The 22663-nt window shown below is 35.9% G+C and overlaps 1 protein-coding gene across 1 annotated transcript in view; it reads right to left on the bottom strand.

Annotated features, from left to right (window-relative positions):
* The window catches only part of unc5cb (unc-5 netrin receptor Cb), a 226338-nt gene that overhangs the window by 105872 nt on the left and 97803 nt on the right, over positions 1–22663 (bottom strand). The window contains exons 2-3 of the mRNA XM_081354125.1: positions 19874–20101; positions 3531–3674 (exon numbers count right to left, since the gene is read on the bottom strand). Of these exons, the coding sequence (XP_081210251.1) occupies positions 3531–3674; positions 19874–20101 (372 nt within the window). The remainder of the gene's footprint in view (positions 1–3530; positions 3675–19873; positions 20102–22663) is intronic.

Below are 22663 nucleotides of genomic sequence, written 5' to 3' on the forward strand. Positions count from 1 at the left end.
CAGCTCCCATGAGCCTCCTCTGCCAAGCTGCGCCCGCACACGTCGACGCATATGAAAACAATTACATTAATTGCATGTCTTTGGCTACTTGTGCTAAATTACACAAGCCAGTGAATTAAGGGCCATTTACATAGTTGAATTCTCCCGTCTCACCTCTGCTAAAGTGAAACTGTGCATCTAGTGCTCAAATCCACCAAACGAGCCCTCGTTACACACACTGACACTGATGCTGTGTTCAGAATGCCTGTCAAGCCTATGATTGCAGCATATATATATATATATAAATTAGAGGTGTAACAATAACCTATTGTCACGATTTCATACATATCACGATACTGAACTCATGATACCATATTATAGCAATACTCCAAGACATATGATAAAAGGTTAACAAAAAATAATGTACTGTTGATTAAAATGCTAAATCTGATATAACATTGTGTGTGTAAATGAATATGATGGACTTGGTGCTGAAACCCAATGAACAATAGAGACACCAGAATAACAATATTCATGATTCTGAAGCTGAAAACAGAATTATTTTAGATGAATATGCTTGATCTCTGTCACTGACTAGATATATTTAAAATAATGTATAATGTAGGACACTTTTTACACAAATATTCCCCCATTGCATTATTATACATTATATTCAACATTATATATAGTAGTTTAATGTAGTACTGACACTAAAACTTCCTAACTATCCACAATATATATTGTTGCATTATTGTATTGCGATATATTGTGACACAATATATTGTTACACCCCTAATATATATAGTATACCATGTACAGTATATAAATATCCCATATGCATGACCTACTTGTGAAAGAAAGCATCCAGCAGGACAAGTATGAGTAGTACAGTACGGTAGTATGCTATCCTCTCTCTCTCTCTGGTCATATGTCTAGTTGAGTGTGTTGTGTTGAGGTAAATCACTGCTGTGTGTGAGTCCGTGTTTAACAGCATCTGTGTCCAGATCGAAGCTCGTCCCCTCATAACTCACGGTGGAAGTGGCGACGCGACACGCTCACAAATCACACTCGCAATTAATATCCTCAATGAGAGCGCAGAGCCTTCTACAGCTCCTGAACTTTATGGCGTTTCCATTGATCACCGTTCCACAACAACAAAACGCTGCTTATTTATCGCTCTGGAGTGTTACTCAGGCCCTGATTAAAACATCTGTCACATACAAGATGCTGAAAAGGGTAAATGATCACTGGTGTTTCCATTAGTCTCCAGAGAGAGAGAGAGAGAGAGAGAGAGAGAGAGAGAGAGAGAGAGAGAGAGAGAGAGAGAGAGAGAGAGAGAGAGAGAGAGAGAGAGGGAGGGAGAGGGAGAGAGAGAGAGAGAGAGAGAGAGAGAGAGAGAGAGAGAGAGAGAGAGAGAGAGAGAGAGAGGTCAGTGGAGCAAAGCCAGGACACTTGAATAGGGATTCATTTTGATTTTAATCAAAGGTTACAATGATTTAGGCAGAATGTGCTGCGGTAACACTGACCTGAGACCAGACTGACTGTAGCTATCAGAATAACTTGAATAAATTGAATCAGAATAAGTTCCTCTTGCAGCATCTCTTCTCTTCTCTGATGATGTGGGCGGGGCAACCTGTCACTCACATGAGATCAGCCAATAGCAAACCACAATCATCCAATCAATTCCCCACAGACACAATCAAGCCCCGCCCACATTTGTTCTTGATCAAGAAGCGTTTCACTCGGATATACGGAACAATAGGGAAGAGAAGACTAGCACAACTATCGTTTCATGCCGACTTTAATGTAGTTCCTAATCTAGTGGTCTAATAAACCTGGCATTGTGCTTTACAAATATTTTTGACTCTTTTACAAATTGCTTTTTTTCCTCTTTTGTAAGTTGCTTTGGATAAAATAATCTGCTAAATGCATAACTGCACTCAATTATAAACAAACAACATGAACAGTGTAGTGTGACTCACAAACAAATGAACCCATTTTTTAAACGAATCAATCAAAAGATTCACTTTATTGGTCTGAATTAGCCTTGCTGAATTCATTGGACTGATTTAAACTAATTAGTCTAGTGAGTGACTTCCTGATAACCTGATTAACAAAGATTACCATTCCCCAAAAAAACGTTTATGTTATAATAAGTGGATTTTAATTGTAAAAAAAAAAAAAAATGTAAGCGTGATTTTGAATGAGATTTCACTTATTGCATGTCATGGCTGGTTAGGATAAAAAAGATGTGATTTATGACTTGTCGTTTTATTGCATTGCATCTCAGGTTATTGCACTGTCTAAAGTGGCGGTCACATGATTTTAAGTATATGCAATTATTTCAGACAAATACGAGCCATAAAGAGTGTTTGTGAATAATCCTGATCAGCAGATTGTGGATGAATTATTACAGTAGAGGAGTATAGACATTGCACTGACACAGCTCTCACTGCACGAGTCGAGATGTTCACTGCTGGACGACTGCAGACACGGAGAACAACAATAAGATAATGCATTAGTGGTGTGTGTTCTCACCTGTGCTGTTCATCTAGCGTGACTGAGTCATTTCACACAGCGAAGAGCATCTCTCATTCACACACACACACACACACACACACACACACACACACACACACACACACACACACACACACATTGAAGAGCTCCTCCATCTAAACTAAGAATGAGCGCCATGTTAGTACAGCAGAATCTGCTCCCAGCGTCTCTTTATGCTGAGAAAGGCTTGATCTCGTTCTGCCACGGCTTTCTGTTGGAAAGTGACAAACAGAAAGGCTTGGAAATTCTGATCCAGGGTTTTCTAAAACCCCTTTGACTTAAAAAAAATAAAATAATAATAATAATAATAATAATAATATATGTATAATATAAAATAATAAATAAAAAACTAAAAAATAAAATAAAATAAAATATTAGCTCAAAGGGCTAATATTAGATGACAAAAAACTTTGTGAATCCCTGCTTTAATAAATCACATTCACTGAGTCGTTAGAGTGACTGAAGTGAACAAAACCCTTCTGGCGTCGCTGTATCGGGTGTGTCTGTGTCTCAGCGTCTGCAACAGCGACCGTATCGAGACTATAGTGAGACACGGGACATCCAGCTCGGGTTCTGCCCGTGGATATAAACTATTTAGGAAAAGGGTGGAGTCTGCGTGAGGGATGCCAGATGAATTGTTGGAAAGAGTGAGATCAGCAGCTGTTTAAAAACACCGAGAGCTGTGATTGGTGAGATTATAGATGCGTGCTTTTGTTTAGTAACACTAAACAGGGAAAATGACCACAAGAATGTAAATGTCACACAATTCAACGAAAGGAAACATCAGAATGAGTTCCTGTTTATGTCGGTGTGTGTGTGTGTGTGTGTGTGTGTGTGTGTGTTTGTGTGTTTGTGTGTGTGTGTGTGTGTGTGTGTGTGTGTGTGTGTGTGTGTGTGTGTGTGTGTGTGTGTGTGTTTGTTTGTGTGTGTGTGTGTGTGTGTGTGTGTGTGTGTGTGTGTGTGTGTGTGTGTGTGTGTGTGTGTGGACTCACAGGCGATGCGGACATGGGCCTTCCGGCTCTTGGTGGTTCCCGCTGAGCTCCAGGCCACACACTGACACCAGAAATCCTCCAGACCGAACAGTTCCTCCACTTGCTGACGGGTGATCTCAATACTGGCCTCCCGAACCACCAAACCTGCACACACACACACACACACACACACAGAGTCACTGACACTGAGACATCGAGGTTCTGCAGTCAAATGCTCATACTCTTGACCTCTGGCTGTAATTCAAGTGTCTATATATACCCAGGCAGTTATTTCAGCTCTATCTACTTAAACAGGGAATGACTGAAAGACTGTTTGTCAAGATCACGTTTCAGTAACACAACTGATTTGCCACTATTTAATTAGATCAATAGTCAAGCCTTAGTGATTTTACCACACATCCTAACACCTCATAATCATGGTAAAATCAGAGTAATAAATGGCTTTTTAGCTCATATTTATCATAATCATATATTATACACTGAACAAAATTATAAACTAAGACTTTTTCTCTGTACACAAAAGGCCTATTTCTCTCAAATATTGTAAATCTGTGTTAGTGAGCACTTCTCCTTTGCCGAGATAGTCCATCCACCTCACAGGTGTGGCATATCAAGATGCTGATGAGACAGCATGATTATTGCACAGGTGTGCCTTAGGCTGTCCACAATAAAAGGCCACTCTAAAATGTGCATCTGTATAATTATTTTATATTTTATAATAAATTTTATTCTTCGCTTCTACAACCTCCACATTCATCCGCGCATCGCCATTTCTCCGTTCTCGTACCATCTCGATCATTCCTTATACTTCAGGTACATTCTTTAATTTATGCCGTCATAGAACAGCACACGTCATAAACCCGTGCGGCTGAGGTGTGGAGATCATCACGAGAGGAGTGATTTACTGCGAGTGTGGAGCTCATCTGTGTTAGAGCAGATCGACTGCCAGGATGATTGAGCTGTTTTGAGTCTTTGGAAACGTCATGGCAGCCCGAATCCTGTTTGCTAAACTCCTCTGATTATTGTTCATCTGGCCGCTGGCCGCTCAACATGCCAACGTTTGCCTTCAGCCCGGATCCTCTTCTCGAAACGCTACATTACAACCCATGTCTTCATTCTTTATGCCTTTAGCCTTCTATATTTCATCATTTATGGCTAGGATACAGAGATGTAGAGCGTCTAATCAAATCAGAAACATTAAACACTGTCTCTGGATGAGCGTGTAAGAGGAGACGCTGAACCGGTCTGAGCGAGTGTGTGTCGGTGTGAGTCGAGCCCAACTCACGTTTGTGGGTCGTTTTTCGGGCACAGGTTCTGATTGAGTCGTTTCGGGCACAGAATCTGATTGGGTCATTTCGGGCACAGGTTCTGATTGGGTTGCATTGCCAGCGGCAGCAGCCTGAGCCATAAAGCCACAGTAATCCTCTATGCAAATGTGGCTTCTCTGCTTTCCTACATACTAATTGCTTGTTGCTTCATCTGCAGACATTTACAATCACATGTGCCGTTAACTCCCTCACAACAAAGATAAACTAAGACAGTTTTTAGACATGCAAAATGCAAATATCATTGGATTTGAAAAGGTTTTATCTTAATTAGGATAAAATTACATAAATAGAAGAAGAGAAATATACATTTGTACCTATACATTAATGTATAACAAACAATAAATAAATTATAAAATCTAAAAACATTATTAGACACAAATTAATATTTTCCCCTTCGCTTGTTCATGTTAAAAGTGTGACAAATCCAGTGTGACAAATCCACTTTTAAAAGTACAAATTCATATACAAGCTCATAAAACTGAATAGATTATAATTATAAAAATAACAAATATAATTTTTTTAAGTAATAGTAAAATAATGATAAAATAATAAATTACTATAAAGTATAAAAAAAAATATATATATAACTTTTATTCCAAAGGAAAAAAATTACATTATAATAAATATATTGGAATAAATATAATAAAAATAAATAAAACCTACATATATATATAATAAATACATATATTATATACATATAAAAACTATATTTATGTATATTTAAATTCATATAAAAATATATATTTATTGTACATTTTTATTTACAAAAGATATATAGAATAAACAATATAGATATATAGATATATACTGTATCATATACATATAAAAAACTATATTTATTTATGTGTATTTAAATTTATATTTAAATGTAATAAGTATATATACACTTATTTTACATACATATTTAAAAAAAATATATATATAATATATTTATATTTTATAAATTATATTTATTTATATTTTATAAAATGTTTTACTTTACTTTTTTTGACTATCTATCTGACTTTCTTTAAGCCATACAAGCTGTTAGTTATAATGAAAACTAACAGTCAAATAGTAAGATAAGCACTGTTTAGTAGTAAAATCCCATTCAGATCTGGCTCCATTGTGGTGTTGAACACACTTTTCATCGTTTAGTCAACTCAATATACTGTACTCATATAGTTTAACTCAGAAATAAAGTAAAATGAGTTGCAAACACTGATGTTCTACTGTAAATCTAGATCTGAAACAATACAGCAGTTTTTGTCCATCAAATACAGTTACATGCAGTAGAAACACAAACAGGCTTGTATTCTCTCTCCAACACAGGAAGAGTTATTTACCGCTTATTAGCATTAGGAATCTAGCGCTGGCACTGAAATTGCATTCTTAATGCGCTGAATACAGTCAGCTCGCCTGCTCACATTTCTCACACATTTTTCTGTCCTCCAAAGCCAACAAAGACTCTAACTTGGCATTATATTTACATCAAAAATGCATTATATTGGAAGCTACAATGCAGAATGGCTTTATTGGAAACGCATCGTTCATCTGCAACTGAATTATTCCCGAGGCCGTCATCTAGCATTCATTCAACTACTCGCAAATTCTCATTTCAGATGTTCATGTGTGACACAAAAGAGGGCGAGACATCAAAGCCTTCCCTGGAAATGATCACATGATGCGAGAGACATGTTTGATTTGCGGGTCAATCCCGTGGGAACGGCACCTCTACCAACCCAACCCTGCTCACTGACCCAAGCACAATTGACCTTGTTTATGAGCCGTTATGAGCATCAATAATTAAAGCTGTGAGACGCTGGAGCTTCAGCCCTCGTCATACAGAGCTGAGGAATAATCACTGTGAAGATTACAGATGCATTACCTACTGATTAAACCTTTTTTTATTTATTTATTTATTTTTTTTAATCATGGCATTGTTATTATTAGGACAATGATAAATAATAATTTATCATATTTTATTATATATTATATTTACGATATAAAACTACAGAGCAGAGAAATAATATCAATGTGTAAAAACTAAATTAATTAAATCCGCATTTTTCAAAAATAAATCATTGCATTGTTTTGAGGCGTATAATAAATAATATTTTTTTTATTTATAACAATATTTACAATACAATTTTTTTCAATTTAAAAAAATTCTACTGTACAATAATATTTGTAAAAATTATAATATTAAAATAATCTGGATGAAGCAGTGTTAATGTAATAACGTAATAATGTAAGTATGTAATAATAATAATAATAATAATAATAATAATAAAATATTAATTATAACATTATGAAATATTACAAATATAAATTCATTAAGTAATTAATAATTATTACATATAAATTATAAAGTGATATTATATTTAATTGTATAATATATATATACTTTTAAAATTCCTTCCAACTTTTAATGAATATTATATTCATATAAAAGTTGATTTTAAATATACTTAACTTATACAAATAACTTATAAAATATGTAAAAACTAATTTTCAAATAAATTATTAAATTATATTTAAAAACAAATTTTAAATATAAATATATGATGTTATATATTTAAAAAAGATCATTTAAATATAAGTTAAAAGTACCAGTTTTATCAGCTATCATACTGATTCTCAATCGTCAATTAAACATAACAAAATGATTGGTTAGTTAAGCGAAATCGTTGCCTTTAAAGCTGCAATAACTCCCGAGCGTTCAGCTCCCCGGCGACCTCCTGAACGCCACGCTCTTATTACTGGAGAAATGATGATGAAATAATTTTCCTGCCCGTCATACATTATGTCTGATCTGTCTTCTCCTCTGTTTGACACGATGCATTATTGATGTGCAATCATCATAATCATCATCCTCATCCTCATCCTCACGGGCTCTGGACTCTTCTTCATCGATCTGTTGGATCACGGTGAAGGGAGTGTCTCGATTAGCGCCTCACGTCATCACTCAAGTCTGTGGTGTGCATTACATCGCTGTAGCGACATATAATTAACTTAGCCTGCTTTGTAGCAATCAATGTCGCTGGCCTCAGGAGATTAACATCAGTGATGCTCCAGTTCAGAAGATGCTCACCTGCCCTCCATCACCCCGCGCTCGCTGGTGTACACGCCAGGACTGAGAGATGAGACTGACGTTTACCTTTTTCCCAGGGAGCACATCGGATTATAATATGAAAAATGTAGCGCATAAAGAACTTTAGGGGCGCAACGGATATACGAGGAGGGATACGGAGACACTTACAAACCAAGTGATTTAACTTTAGTCGAAAACAAAAAGTACAGCTTTAAACTGTATTTATTTAATAATTGTTGAAATTGAAATTATTGAAATTGTTTTAAATTCTTAAGATAATTTCTTAAACATTGAATTAAACGCCAGGTAATAACCAAAATATCCAATAATAGGGTTAATTCAGGATAATTGGGAGGGACATCTCAATGGCAAAAGGGGACAGGAATAAATGTTCTGCATAACGCAGGATATTTAATTATAAACAAGCCTGCAATCCTCAATGGCTCTTATTTTGAAATGTCTACTACTTCCAGCTGCTCAAACATAAAATATGCATCTGACAACCATCTAAAACATGCGACAGTACAGAGAACATACAGAAAACACTCATAATTCACCAGCACAACAGTGCGACTCGATGCGACTTTTTATCTCACAATTCTTGTTTTTTTCTCAATTGCGACTTTATATTTTGCAATTCTGACTTTATATCACAAAATTACAACTTAATATTTCGCAATTCTGACTTCATATCACACAATTGCGACTTTATATTTCGAAATTCTGACTTTATATCACGCAATTCTGACTTTATAACACGCAATTCTGACTTTATAACACAATTCTGACTTTATAACACAATTCTGACTTTATATCACACAATTCTGACTTTATAACACAATTCTGACTTTATATCACACAATTCTGACTTTATAACACAATTCTGACTTTATATCACGCAATTCTGACTTTATATCACGCAATTCTGACTTTATATCACACAATTCTGACTTAATAACACAATTCTGACTATATCTCGCAATTCTTGTTTTTTTCTCAATTGCGACTTTATATTTTGCAATTCTGACTTCATATCACACAATTGCGACTTTACATTTCGAAATTCTGACTATATCACGCAATTCTGACTTTATAACACGCAATTCTGACTTTATATCACACAATTCTGACTTAATAACACAATTCTGACTTTATATCTCGCAATTCTGACTTTATAACAGGCAATTCTGACTTTATATCACGCAATTCTGACTTTATAACACGCAATTCTGACTTTATATCACACAATTCTGACTTAATAACACAATTCTGACTTTTTATCTCACAATTCTTGTTTTTTTCTTAATTGCGACTTTATATTTTGCAATTCTGACTTTATATCACAAAATTACAACTTAATATTTCGCAATTCTGACTTCATATCACACAATTGCGACTTTATATTTCGAAATTCTGACTTTATATCACGCAATTCTGACTTTATAACACGCAATTCTGACTTTATATCACACAATTCTGACTTAATAACACAATTCTGACTTTATATCTCGCAATTCTGACTTTATAACACAATTCTGACTTTATATCACACAATTCTGACTTTATATCACGCAATTCTGACTTTATATCACACAATTCTGACTTAACACAGTTCTGACTTTATAACACAATTCTGACTTTATAACACAATTCTGACTTTATATCACGCAATTCTGACTTTATATCACACAATTCTGACTTTATATCACACAATTCTGACTTTATAACACACAATTCTGACTTTATATCACGCAATTCTGACTTTATATCACACAATTCTGACTTAACACAATTCTGACTTTATAACACAATTCTGACTTTATAACACAATTCTGACTTTATATCACGCAATTCTGACTTTATATCACACAATTCTGACTTAACACAATTCTGACTTTATAACACAATTCTGACTTTATATCACGCAATTCTGACTTTATAACACAATTCTGACTTTATATCACACAATTCTGACTTTATAACACACAATTCTGACTTTATATCACACAATTCTGACTTAATAACACAATTCTGACTTTATATCTCGCAATTCTGACTTTATAACACAATTCTGACTTTATATCACGCAATTCTGACTTTATATCACACAATTCTGACTTTATATCACACAATTCTGACTTAACACAATTCTGACTTTATAACACAATTCTGACTTAATAACACAATTCTGACTTTATATCTCGCAATTCTGACTTTATAACACAATTCTGACTTTATATCACACAATTCTGACTTAATAACACAATTCTGACTTTATAACACAATTCTGACTTTATATCACACAATTCTGACTTAATAACACAATTCTGACTTTATAACACAATTCTGACTTTATATCACACAATTCTGACTTTATAACTCGCAATTGTGACTACATTACTAAATTCTGAGATAAAAAGTCAGAATTGCGAGATGTAAACTCGCAATTGTGAGGAAAAAAAGTCGAATTATCTTTTCAAATGTTTTATTCTATGGCGAAAACAAGCTTCCATACTTCAGGCCCCAAATTTAAGACCTCAAAAAACAAGCATTAAGACTTTTGTTACACCATTTATGACATTTTATCCTTTTTATGACCTTCAATTTTTTTTGTTTTAAAAAGAAAATTATTTGCACACGCACTCCTAAATACATTATCCAGTTCGCATACATCTATTTTCATTTGCAAATGTGAGCGAAATGCCCGATCCCTGATATTTAAGCCTTATTATAACCTTATGTTTGAAAAAAAGAAGAAGCTGAATTTAAGTGAGATTGACACTGATGGCAAAAGCACGAAATTGGAGCGTTCCCATTTACTCCTGTTGGCCGTTTCGTGTGGCGAGCGACATAATTAAACACGGCGGGTAAAAAACACACAGCTCGGAGGAAACAAATCGACTGCCATCCATCTTGCTTCCACCCGTGTCATTCCTAAGTGCAATAGCTCACGCCAACCGAACGGGCCGGAATTAAAACTGGCCGACACCCATCGGAATAATTCAGCTGAACGCGCGAGTCGCTATAAATAGATGCGATCCTGAAAACCCCATCAGTGAATGTGAGTTCAGAGGCGCGGATGAGTGTTTAAGAGGCCGGATCAATAGGAGAACATTTGAGTAGGTGTTTCTCCTCAAAGCGACTCCATTGCCTTCCAGAGAAATCCATTTGCAGTGAGCTAATGATCTGCTGCGCAGTAAGAAAAGTCTTTCTTTATTTATTTTGGGGACAGCAGGCTGGAGCCGAGTGGCTGGCACTGATAACTACCCGTCTCTGCTTGAGCCCGGCATAAAGTGTCTGTTAATCTGCCTCTCTGACCAAACACACAACCAAAACGAGAGCGAGAGACACCGATAACAAGACAGAGAGAGAGAGAGAGGGAGATTGTGACCATCAGATCAAGTTTCCGTCAGCTCAAATAGCTATTGACCAGCCCAACCAGCCTCTATCTGCGGCTCTTTTCTGTCAATCAGGGGAAATTAGAGACAGCGCTGAGGAGAGAGAGAGAGAGAGAGAGAGAGAACAGCGAGGAAATGTCCAGAACTGCATCCAGCTGTCAAAATGTGCACTGATAGCATTGAAATGTTTTTGTTTCCATATAGTAATAATTAACTGCAATTTTACTTTAACTCATTTTTTTGAACAAACTGTCAAATGATGTCAAAAAGACGAAGTTTGTAAAAAAAAAAAAAAAAAAAAAAAATTTAAAATGTATATAGAGGCATTGACGTCACTTTCCCGCGGGAACACACTCGCTCAGCCGGACTGAGTGGCAGAAGAGCTGCGGAGTGACTGGAGTTAATAGAGGAAACTGTGAAAATGCCAGTAAAACACACGATTACCAGTTTAAACTAAAGGTTGGACTCGATATAGTGTTCCTTACAACTTACCACAGATCCAGTGATCATGGATATTGACAAAGCAGGAATCGTGTTTCCTGACATTTATATGAGCCTGATTTCAACGCCGGAGAAATAAATAAAGTGAATTTGCCTGTGAACGCTTTATATAAACACAATATAGGTCTAAATCCATGTGATCATTCATATCAATGTTATATATATCATCATATCGTCCAGCACTAAAACTTGTGCAGTTTTTTGTCAGTGTTTATTTAAAATCATCCAATTATGCAGAATATACGAGGGTAAATATTTAATTGATGAGTTGTCAATACAATATATAGGTTATGATTTTACCCCTAAATTCAGAATATTGAGACAAAATGAAAACTGTAAATCCAGCTTTCTCTGCCTGGATCCAGTCGTTTCTGTGAATCGCAGTGATTTATTTGCTTCTCTGTTCTGTATCTTTCATCAGTCTGTAAAAATAAACTCAGATTTCTTGTCAAACCTATTCATACAGTCGATCTCAAAGCTCTTTCCCGTTTTAGATGTGTTTTGTGTGTTTTTCGCAGCATTCACACTGAAAACAAATGCTGCCACTCAGAGTTTCTGCCACTCAGTGTGTGTAACCGCAGTCACATGACGTCACACACATACCCTCTATAGGGAGAGAAGCATAAAGCTCAGGTGACCTCATACTTGCGCTCTTAGCACACAAACTCCTCAGACATTCAGGGACGAGAGCCGATACTCAGTGTTAACCTCATCTTCGTCAATGTCGCGGCTAAGAAAACTCTCGACAGGATGATTGAAAATCAGTTTGCCTGAGCTAAAGCTTAAACCCCAATACACAGATCAAGATTTTATTTCCTCTCAGCTTTTCCATTAAATTCAATTTGCATGTCTGAAAGATGTTTTTGTGCTAAGTTTTAGCTGTTCTCTTCTCTGAAGCACAATGGTCAGTGTGTGTGTGAGAGAATCAAACACCCGAGGGCTCTGGAGCCATTACACACGACACGGCTCCTTTGATTGGTTGCATTCAGCTGCCAAAAAAGGGAAATTGAGTTGTCGCCGCTAGCGCACAGGTAGCAATCACACTCTTCCTATTGAACGGCTGGATATTAAATCCCCACAGACACACACATGTGCACACGCCAGTATTGTCCATTTATTTCTAGCCCAGCATCACTACGATCCTCCTGCTGGATTCAATAAACGCTGAATTCAAAAAGACATGGCACACAGGCCATTTGATCACAGTAAACTGCAATTTCAGAACAGCTAAACTTCAGCAACAACTAAAAAAATGTGTGATATTTAGTGATAAATTGGTAAAAAAAGGTAAAAAAAAAAAATAAAAAAATTATATTAGGGATTTTATTAAAAATATGCTGATATTCTTATACCTATATATATATATATATATATATATATATATATATATATATAAGTGCTGTCAATTGATTTTTTTCTGTGATTAATCTTGATTAATCGCAAGTAAAAACACTTACGCTTTTATACGTTTTTAATATATTTTATAATGTAAAAATTTCACAGTTACTTATATTTAAACGCATTAAACTGGACAAAATTCATATTAACGTTGACAGCACTAATATATACACTCACCTAAAGGATTATTAGGAACACCTGTTCAATTTCTCATTAATGCAATTATCTAATCAACCAATCACATGGCAGTTGCTTCAATGCATTTAGGGGTGTGGTCCTGGTCAAGACAATCTCCTGAACTCCAAACTGAATGTCAGAATGGGAAAGAAAGGTGATTTAAGCAATTTTGAGCGTGGCATGGTTGTTGGTGCCAGACGGGCCGGTCTGAGTATTTCACAATCTGCTCAGTTACTGGGATTTTCACGCACAACCATTTCTAGGGTTTACAAAGAATGGTGTGAAAAGGGAAAAACATCCCGTATGCGGCAGTCCTGTGGGCGAAAATGCCTTGTTGATGCTAGAGGTCAGAGGAGAATGGGCCGACTGATTCAAGCTGATAGAAGAGCAACTTTGACTGAAATAACCACTCGTTACAACCGAGGTATGCGGCAAAGCATTTGTGAAGCCACAACACGCACAACCTTGAGGCGGATGGGATACAACAGCAGAAGACCCCACCGGGTACCACTCATCTCCACTACAAATAGGAAAAAGAGGCTACAATTTGCACAAGCTCACCAACAGTGGACAGTTGAAGACTGGAAAAATGTTGCCTGGTCTGATGAGTCTCGATTTCTGTTGAGACATTCAGATGGTAGAGTCAGAATTTGGCGTAAACAGAATGAGAACATGGATCCATCATGCCTTGTTACCACTGTGCAGGCTGGTGGTGGTGGTGTAATGGTGTGGGGGATGTTTTCTTGGCACACTTTAGTCCCCTTAGTGCCAATTGGGCATCGTTTAAATGCCACGGCCTACCTGAGCATTGTTTCTGAGCATGTCCATCCCTTTATGACCACCATGTGCCCATCCTCTGGTGGCTACTTCCAGCAGGATAATGCACCATGTCACAAAGCTCGAATCATTTCAAATTGGTTTCTTGAACATGACAATGAGTTCACTGTACTAAAATGGCCCCCACAGTCACCAGATCTCAACCCAATAGAGCATCTTTGGGATGTGGTGGAACGGGAGCTTCGTGCCCTGGATGTGCATCCCACAAATCTCCATCAACTGCAAGATGCTATCCTATCAATATGGGCCAACATTTCTAAAGAATGCTTTCAGCACCTTGTTGAATCAATGCCACGTAGAATTAAGGCAGTTCTGAAGGCCAAAGGGGGTCAAACACAGTATTAGTATGGTGTTCCTAATAATCCTTTAGGTGAGTGTATCACTGGTGTTCCTAATAATCCTTTAGATGAGTGTATATATATATATATATATATATATATATATATATATATATATATATATATATATATATCCTCTGAATGTCAGTACTACATTAAACTACTATATATAATGTTGAATATAATGTATAATAATGCAATGGGGGAATATTAGTGGGTCCTGATAATGCCAAATGTCTGATGTTACCAGTAAAAAATGGCCCACATTATACATTATTTTATTTGTATTATTAAATAAATTATTATTTACATTATTGTTATTCTGGTGTCTCTATTGTCCTGTTCATTGGGTTTCAGCACCAAGTCCATCCTATTCATTTACACACACAATGTAATATCAAATTTAGCATTTTAAATCAACATTTTTTGTTAACCTTTTATCATATGTCTTGTAAAATCGCAATAATTATCGTATCATGAGTTCAGTATCGTGATATGTATCGAATCGTGACATGAGGGTATTGTTACACCCCTAATATATATATATATATATATGTCCTGTGTGAATGTACAGTAGTTGTTTGGACTGAAATAGCTCTACAGTTCTAGAGGTGCCAGAGGCTCGCGTCTCCCGAATGTCGTCATCACAGGAAACAGCAAAACAGAGCAAAACATGATAAAATGAGCCGAGAGACGCTGAACTCTTCAGAGCGAGCGAAACACAGATGAGACACGAGCGAGACGGAGAGAAACACAACAGTTGAAAGCGACCTCCTGAAGCGCTTCGTAACTGCAGAGGACGAGCCACATCTCTCATGTTGCAGATCTCTCAGCCTCGCGTCCCACGAGTGATTGTTACCAAGGGTTTGTGTGAAAGAAGTGTGTCAGACAGAAGATCTCGGCATCAAAACCTGGAGTCCTAATGATGTCCGTGTCCCAGACGCCAGGCACAAAACAAACCCGTCTTACGCTGGCTTTACGGGCTTCTCTTAGCGGAGTTTAACAAGGCTGAGAAATTCCTCTCGTTACAGGCTGGAGGACAGTGGGGGACATTGTAAAAAGCCTCCTGAATTATTCATTTGCGTGATTTTCCCCAGTTTAAGACTCGACCGGCTGAGGAACGAGGGATGCTGTGTGAGGGTTGCATGATATGTCAAAATAAAAGCGATACTGGAATATGGCTTGGTGCGATTGTCAAATGGCACATTCTGTGATTTAATTAAGTAAATATATGCACTCCCGGATACAGACTGCATGCGTGTAAATGAAATACATATGAAGATAAAATGATGCCATAATGAATTGCATGCGCAGGGTAAGATTTGTGAAAGTGTACATAAGATTGCAAGCGTAAATTAAATTTGCATGCGCAAGAGAAGATTTGTAAAGGTGTAAATCGCCTTTCAAGTGTAAGAAAAAAATATTTGCAGCATTAAACTGTTATTCGTAAGTGTAATTCATGTATGGTGAAGCTGCAGCTTCATGCTAACGCAAAATAAATAGGATCTGTATTCTTCTGACTTCCATTTTTCCGCGCTAATACTTTTGGCACGGTTTTTGCGCACAAACATGGCAAAAAGCACTGCAGGCCTGTGAACAGCAATTGGCAATCGAAAGCAACAGAATTAGGAACTGCAAAACAGATTCATTGCGTAAAATCAAACTTTGTGTAAAAAAATAAACTGTTGCAAATGTCTATATGACTTGTTGTGAACATGAGGCAAAAAAAAGTTACCGAAATAACCCGATTTGTACAGTTGCGTCTTTCCTTTACCTGCGCTTCCAGTTTTGGCACGATTCTCTCACTCACTGAGTTTTGCAAGCGTGAAGAGGAGGGTGGGTCCACCTTCTTCATGTAGCCAATCAGATGAGCTTCTCGCTGACTCTAGGTTTACTCTTATCTGATTGGTTCAATAAACACGCCAGTCACCAGAACACATCTTTATCTTCATTTGGCTCAGAAACGTTCTCGTTGCCGAAATGGTACTTTAAATGCCCACATACATGTTAAATAAATAGATAAACAAACAAACAAATAAATAAACATATATCATTATTGCTTAATAAGCTGTGCACCACTAGGCTGATTAAGGCTGACTAACATTCATACTGAATTTCAAGATGGTGTTAACGTTATTGGATTGAAATTTGATAAATTCTGTTACACCACTGAGCAGATGTTAAACTTTACAATCAAAACATTTAATACCCATTCTTTATGTAATAATACCATTCTGATGCAGTGTTTTTCACATCATGCCTCTGTTCATGGTAATTAACACTCAGTTATATATTTTGAAATATTGTCTTGGTCGCACTGTCAATATTCATTCTGATTAGTGATTACTTTCCTGTGACTGATCAAGCTATTTTATGTGGCTAGCATGAATAACAAAATGCTTTCTCTGTGTCCAGATTAGACTGTAATGAAAAACTAATACTAAATTAAAAACTTGCTCAAAAAGTAACTAATTATGTCTGAATAAAAACCCAGCAACCAGGGAATATACAGCCTCTTGATCTGATTATATATAGGGCTATACAGCCATCTAGTGGTTACACGATGGCATTGCAGGGGATCAATGGTGCATAATTCAGAGATGCTCTTAAAATACATGTTAAAGGGAAAAAATATTATTGTAACTCATTTAAGTTAAATAATAATAGTAGCCTATGCATGCAGTAGTGCAGATACTTAATTTTCTTATCACACCAGCTCGAAATTCAATATGGACTCATATAGGCAGCCTAATGGTTCACATGCTATTAAGCAATCATGATCTATTTGTTTATTTGTTTAACATGTATGTGGGCATTTAAAGTACCATTTCGGCAACGAGAACGTTTCTGAGCCAAATGAAGATAAAGATGTGTTCTGGTGACTGGCGTGTTTATTGAACCAATCAGATAAGAGTAAACCTAGAGTCAGCGAGAAGCTCATCTGATTGGCTACATGAAGAAGGTGGACCCGCCCTCCTCTTCACGCTTGCAAAACTCAGTGAGTGAGAGAATCGTGCCAAAACTGGAAGCGCAGGTAAAGGAAAGACGCAACTGTACAAATCGGGTTATTTCGGTAACTTTTTTTGCCTCATGTTCACAACAAGTCATATAGACATTTGCAACAGTTTATTACACAAAGTTTGATTTTACGCAATGAATCTGTTTTGCAGTTCCTAACTCTGTTGCTTTCGATTGCCAATTGCTGTTCACAGGCCTGCAGTGCTTTTTGCCATATTTGTGAGCAAAAACCGTGCCAAAAGTATTAGCGCGGAAAAATGGAAGTCAGAAGAATACAGATCCTATTTATTTTGCGTTAGCATGAAAGCTGCAGCTTCACCATACATGAATTACACTTACGAATAACAGTTTAATGCTGCAAATATTTTTTTCTTACACTTGAAAGGCGATTTACACCTTTACAAATCTTCTCTTGCGCATGCAAATTTAATTTACGCTTGCAATCTTATGTACACTTTCACAAATCTTACCCTGCGCATGCAATTCATTATGGCATCATTTTATCTTCATAAATACAGCGCTTCACTCTGAAACCGGCAGCGCATATTTTATGTGTCGCAACCTGAGAAAATAAAAGTTTGTTGGTTTACTGTTTGAAAATGAAGACATTAAGATATAGAATAAGTATATTGGTATTGTAATTTCACAAAAAAATGTAAAAAAAAAATGTATTACTTGATTTTTTTTATTTGACAGTACAATAGTATTACAATATTTTTCTTATTGTTTAATATTTTATTTAATAATAATCACAATAAAATAATATATCTAAAATTATAATAATAAAAATACATTTATTTTTATGACTTGATTTTTTTATTTAACAGTACAATAGTATTACTACAATATATGTCTTATTTTGTTTAATATTTTATTTAATAATAATCACAATAAAATAATATATCTAAAATTATAATAAAAATACATTTATTTTTATGACTTGATTTTTTATTTCGACAGTACAATAGTATTACTACAATATATTTCTTATTTTGTTTCATATTTTTATTTAATAATAATCACAATAAAATAATATATCTAAAATTATAATAAAAATACATTTATTTTTATGACTTGATTTTTTTATTTAACAGTACAATAGTATTACTACAATATATTTCTTATTTTGTTTCATATTTTTATTTAATAATAATCACAATAAAATAATATATCTAAAATTATAATAAAAATACATTTATTTTTATGACTTGATTTTTTTATTTGACAGTACAATAGTATTACTACAATATATTTCTTATTTTGTTTCATATTTTTATTTAATAATAATCACAATAAAATAATATATCTAAAATTATAATAAAAATACATTTATTTTTATGACTTGATTTTTTTATTTGACAGTACAATAGTATTACTACAATATATTTCTTATTTTGTTTCATATTTTTATTTAATAATAATCACAATAAAATAATATATCTAAAATTATAATGATAAAAATACGTTTATTTTTATGACTTGGTTTTTTATTTGACAGTACAATAGTATTACTACAATATATTTCTTATTTTGTTTAATATTTTTATTTAATAATAAATCACAATAAAATAATATATCTAAAATTATAATAAAAATACATTTATTTTTATGACTTGATTTTTTTATTTAACAGTACAATAGTATTACTACAATATATTTCTTATTTTGTTTAATATTTTATTTAATAATAATCACAATAAAATAATATATCTAAAATTATAATAATAATAAATACATTTATTTTTATAACTTGATTTTTTATTTAACAGTACAATAGTATTACTACAATATATTTCTTATTTTGTTTTAATAATAATAATAATAATAATCCATAATTACTATTTTATAGTCATATCGAATTGGCCAAAAAAAAAAAGTGTTATATGGCCTATGAAAACTCAAATGGAAAGAGTTTTTTTTAAAACTCTGTCCATTTGGAAACTGAAAAAGGGTTTGAGTTGATTCTTAAAAAACCAAAAGCAAAAGTTTTTACCAAATCATTAAGGATTTTGCACTCAAAGATATCTTCAGAATGAAAAGAAATATTTCTGCCTTTTCAAAATTTGAAAAAAAAAAAAAAAAAAAAAAAAACACCCCCCCCTTCACTCTAGAATGACTCATTCTTTCCAAAAAACAGCTATTCAAGGCATCTGGTGAAATGTCCTGGGTTTTTCATACTGCACTGTCAGTTTTGCAATGCTAATGCTTTCTTATTCATGTTTGTGTGCTTTTCTCTTTGGATTACCCAGCCCTCCCAATCCCCGGCTCCACTAACCGGAGGTCTCGTCCACGCGCTCCTCCACCGTGTGCTCCTTCTGATGGACCCACTCGCTGTTGCACTTGAAGTAGATCTGCGTGGCCGGCGTGGCCTTGCAGTAAAGGTTGACGGGCTTGTTCTTCACGATGTACGCCTCCTCCGGCTCCATCAGAAAGTGCGGGAGAGGCTCGGGCGGGTCCGAGGGGAATGTCTCCGGGAGCTCGCCCAATCCCAGATAGTCATCATCTACAGAGGGAAGAGAAGAGGAGAAGGAGTGTTGATGGGTGTTTTATAGGGATTGTTGGTGTGCATGTGTTTGCCTGCGAGGCTGATGGGATGTGAGCTACTGTTCGACAGCTAAAGCTAAAGAGAAACACATGCAGGCGTACTGTAATCAAATGCAGGTTCTGCGTGCAAGGACAGAAATGTATTCCAACAGGCGTGTGGGCCCGTTCTACATGAAACAAATGCACTTTCAAAACATTCATCTACTCTTTCTCTACAATAGACAGACAGATAGAGAGATAGAGAGATAGAGAGAAATAGAGAAATAGATAGAGAGAGATAGAGAGAGAGATAGAGAAATAGATAGAGAAATAGATAGAGAGATAGAGAGAGAGAGATAGAGAGAAATAGATAGAGAGATAGAGAGAAGATAGATAGATAGATAGATAGATAGATAGATAGATAGATAGATAGATAGATAGATAGATAGATAGATAGATAGATAGATAGATAGATAGATAGATAGATAGATAGATAGATAGATAGATAGATGGGTTCGATTCCCAGGGAAAGCAAGAACTGATGAGAATGTAAATGTGTCTCTTGAAATGTAGTGTAAGTCGCTTTGGATAAAAGCCTCTGCCAAATGCATAATGTAAATGTAAATGTAAATTCCTTCGACATGTTTTGTGTCCAACTCAATTCAAGCTCAAACTCTGTATCATGTTCTTATGAATTGTTTTCTCCCCATTACCCGGAGCTGGTGTGGCCAGAAGCGTTAGCGTTCACACACTTACACGCAGTGCTTTTGGTGCCTGAGACTAAATATGTAAGATTTCATTTCCCACAAAACCCTGCGAGTGTCTCCTTCAGCCGAGGGAGTCTGGCTTATTTAATTCCTCAGATATTTGTCTGCAGACGGGGAGCCGTCCCCTGTAATTACGGCTCGCTTTCATCCGAGCCCTGCCTCACCGGTGTCTTCCTCATCAAACACAGACCTGTGTTTATCTGACGCTGGCGGAGCGACGGGGTTCACCGAGGAGAGTAAACCGGAAGAGGCCGGCGACATTCCCTTGGAGGACCGTGAGACGCCACTCGAGGGAATCGGTTAATGCGTCCCGTGTTTGACGGCCTCGTTCAAATATCCACGAGAGAGAAGCGCGAGGCCATTTGCAGAGCGTTCGTCACCTGCAAATACGCTTTCTATTCTTAACAACTGACCGCCAGACATCAATTATTTACACAGGAGGAGAATGAATCTGGAGAGAGACAGAAAGGGCATGGCAGCTTTTAAAGGGGTGGCTGATTTCTCACTTTAGTTAGTGTGTGATGTAGCAATGCCACTGCAACTCTTTGCCAAAAAAAAAGGATAAAAGTTATACAAATTTAATTTGATTACATTTTTTATTTTATTTAAATGTTAGTTTTATGCATTCATTTGATTACCACTGTTTTTGATCATATATTTGTGTTAAAACATAAAAAAAAAATCTGAATAAGATGCATATGGGCTAGAAACATTTAATAAATAATTAATGATAAAAATAAGTTGTTAAATGGTTTCAAGTTTGTTATAATAAAGCATTTGTTCAACCAAAAAACTCTTTTTATTAATCTAACGGTCATTTTAACTGATGATAAGAATTGACAAAGGGAGATATTTGCTTTTAAAGAAATCTCTTTTTAAGGACTACAACAAACGGCTGGTAGAGACTACACCACATTCCTCCCAGGTTAGTGACATCACCAACCCTAGAATTTACATAAGCCCCGCCCCCGGGAACACGCAGTCCATGTTGAGAAGAGGAAGAGTTGTTGTCGTCGATCTCCTCAAGCTGTCGCACCGTCTCTTCACACGCAATACAGTACGCAACACAACACAACTGTATATCACCCACACGAGTGATTTTATAGATTATCAAGACAGAATATGCTAATCAAAGACTTGAAGAGAGTTAATGCCACATCAGCAACTGAAACTCATCAACTGATCATACAGAAACGTCCTGTTGCTTCTACATCTTCTTCTTGAGTCTCTCCATCATTGTCCGACAGTTTCTGACATTTTAGTGCTTGTCTGCATGAGGTAATCGGAGCTGCTAACACACACACACACACACACACACACACACACACACACACACACTGTTGAAGCTCCGCCCCCTGCGCCGGGAGCAGCAGCTCATTTGCATTTAAAGGGACAGACACGAAACGACGCGTTTTTACTCACCCTCAAAAAGGGACAATAAGGGACACACACACACATCATGTTGGCTGTTGTTATGTATGTTTTGTTGGCCTTGGTTTTTGCTGTATCTGTCACCTGTAAATAGTATCTTTGTTTGCATAATAAAAAATAAAAAAATAATAAAAAATAACAAAAATAAAGGACATGAGAGATTCTCGTCTATCGGCTGTGTGTCGTGTGTTAAGGGAACGAGGAGATAGAGGTCAACCGGTGAGACTGCATTAGCACATGAGCCCCAGGGGCTTCTGGGTAAAATGTGGCTGCTTTTCATCACATGTGGGTCCTCAATCACACCTGCCCGTCTCCGGCCCCTAATCACCTGCTAATTGAAGGGG

The sequence above is a fragment of the Scardinius erythrophthalmus genome (assembly GCF_964197995.2).
Source record: "Scardinius erythrophthalmus genome assembly, chromosome: 23".
Lineage (NCBI taxonomy): Eukaryota > Metazoa > Chordata > Actinopteri > Cypriniformes > Leuciscidae > Scardinius > Scardinius erythrophthalmus.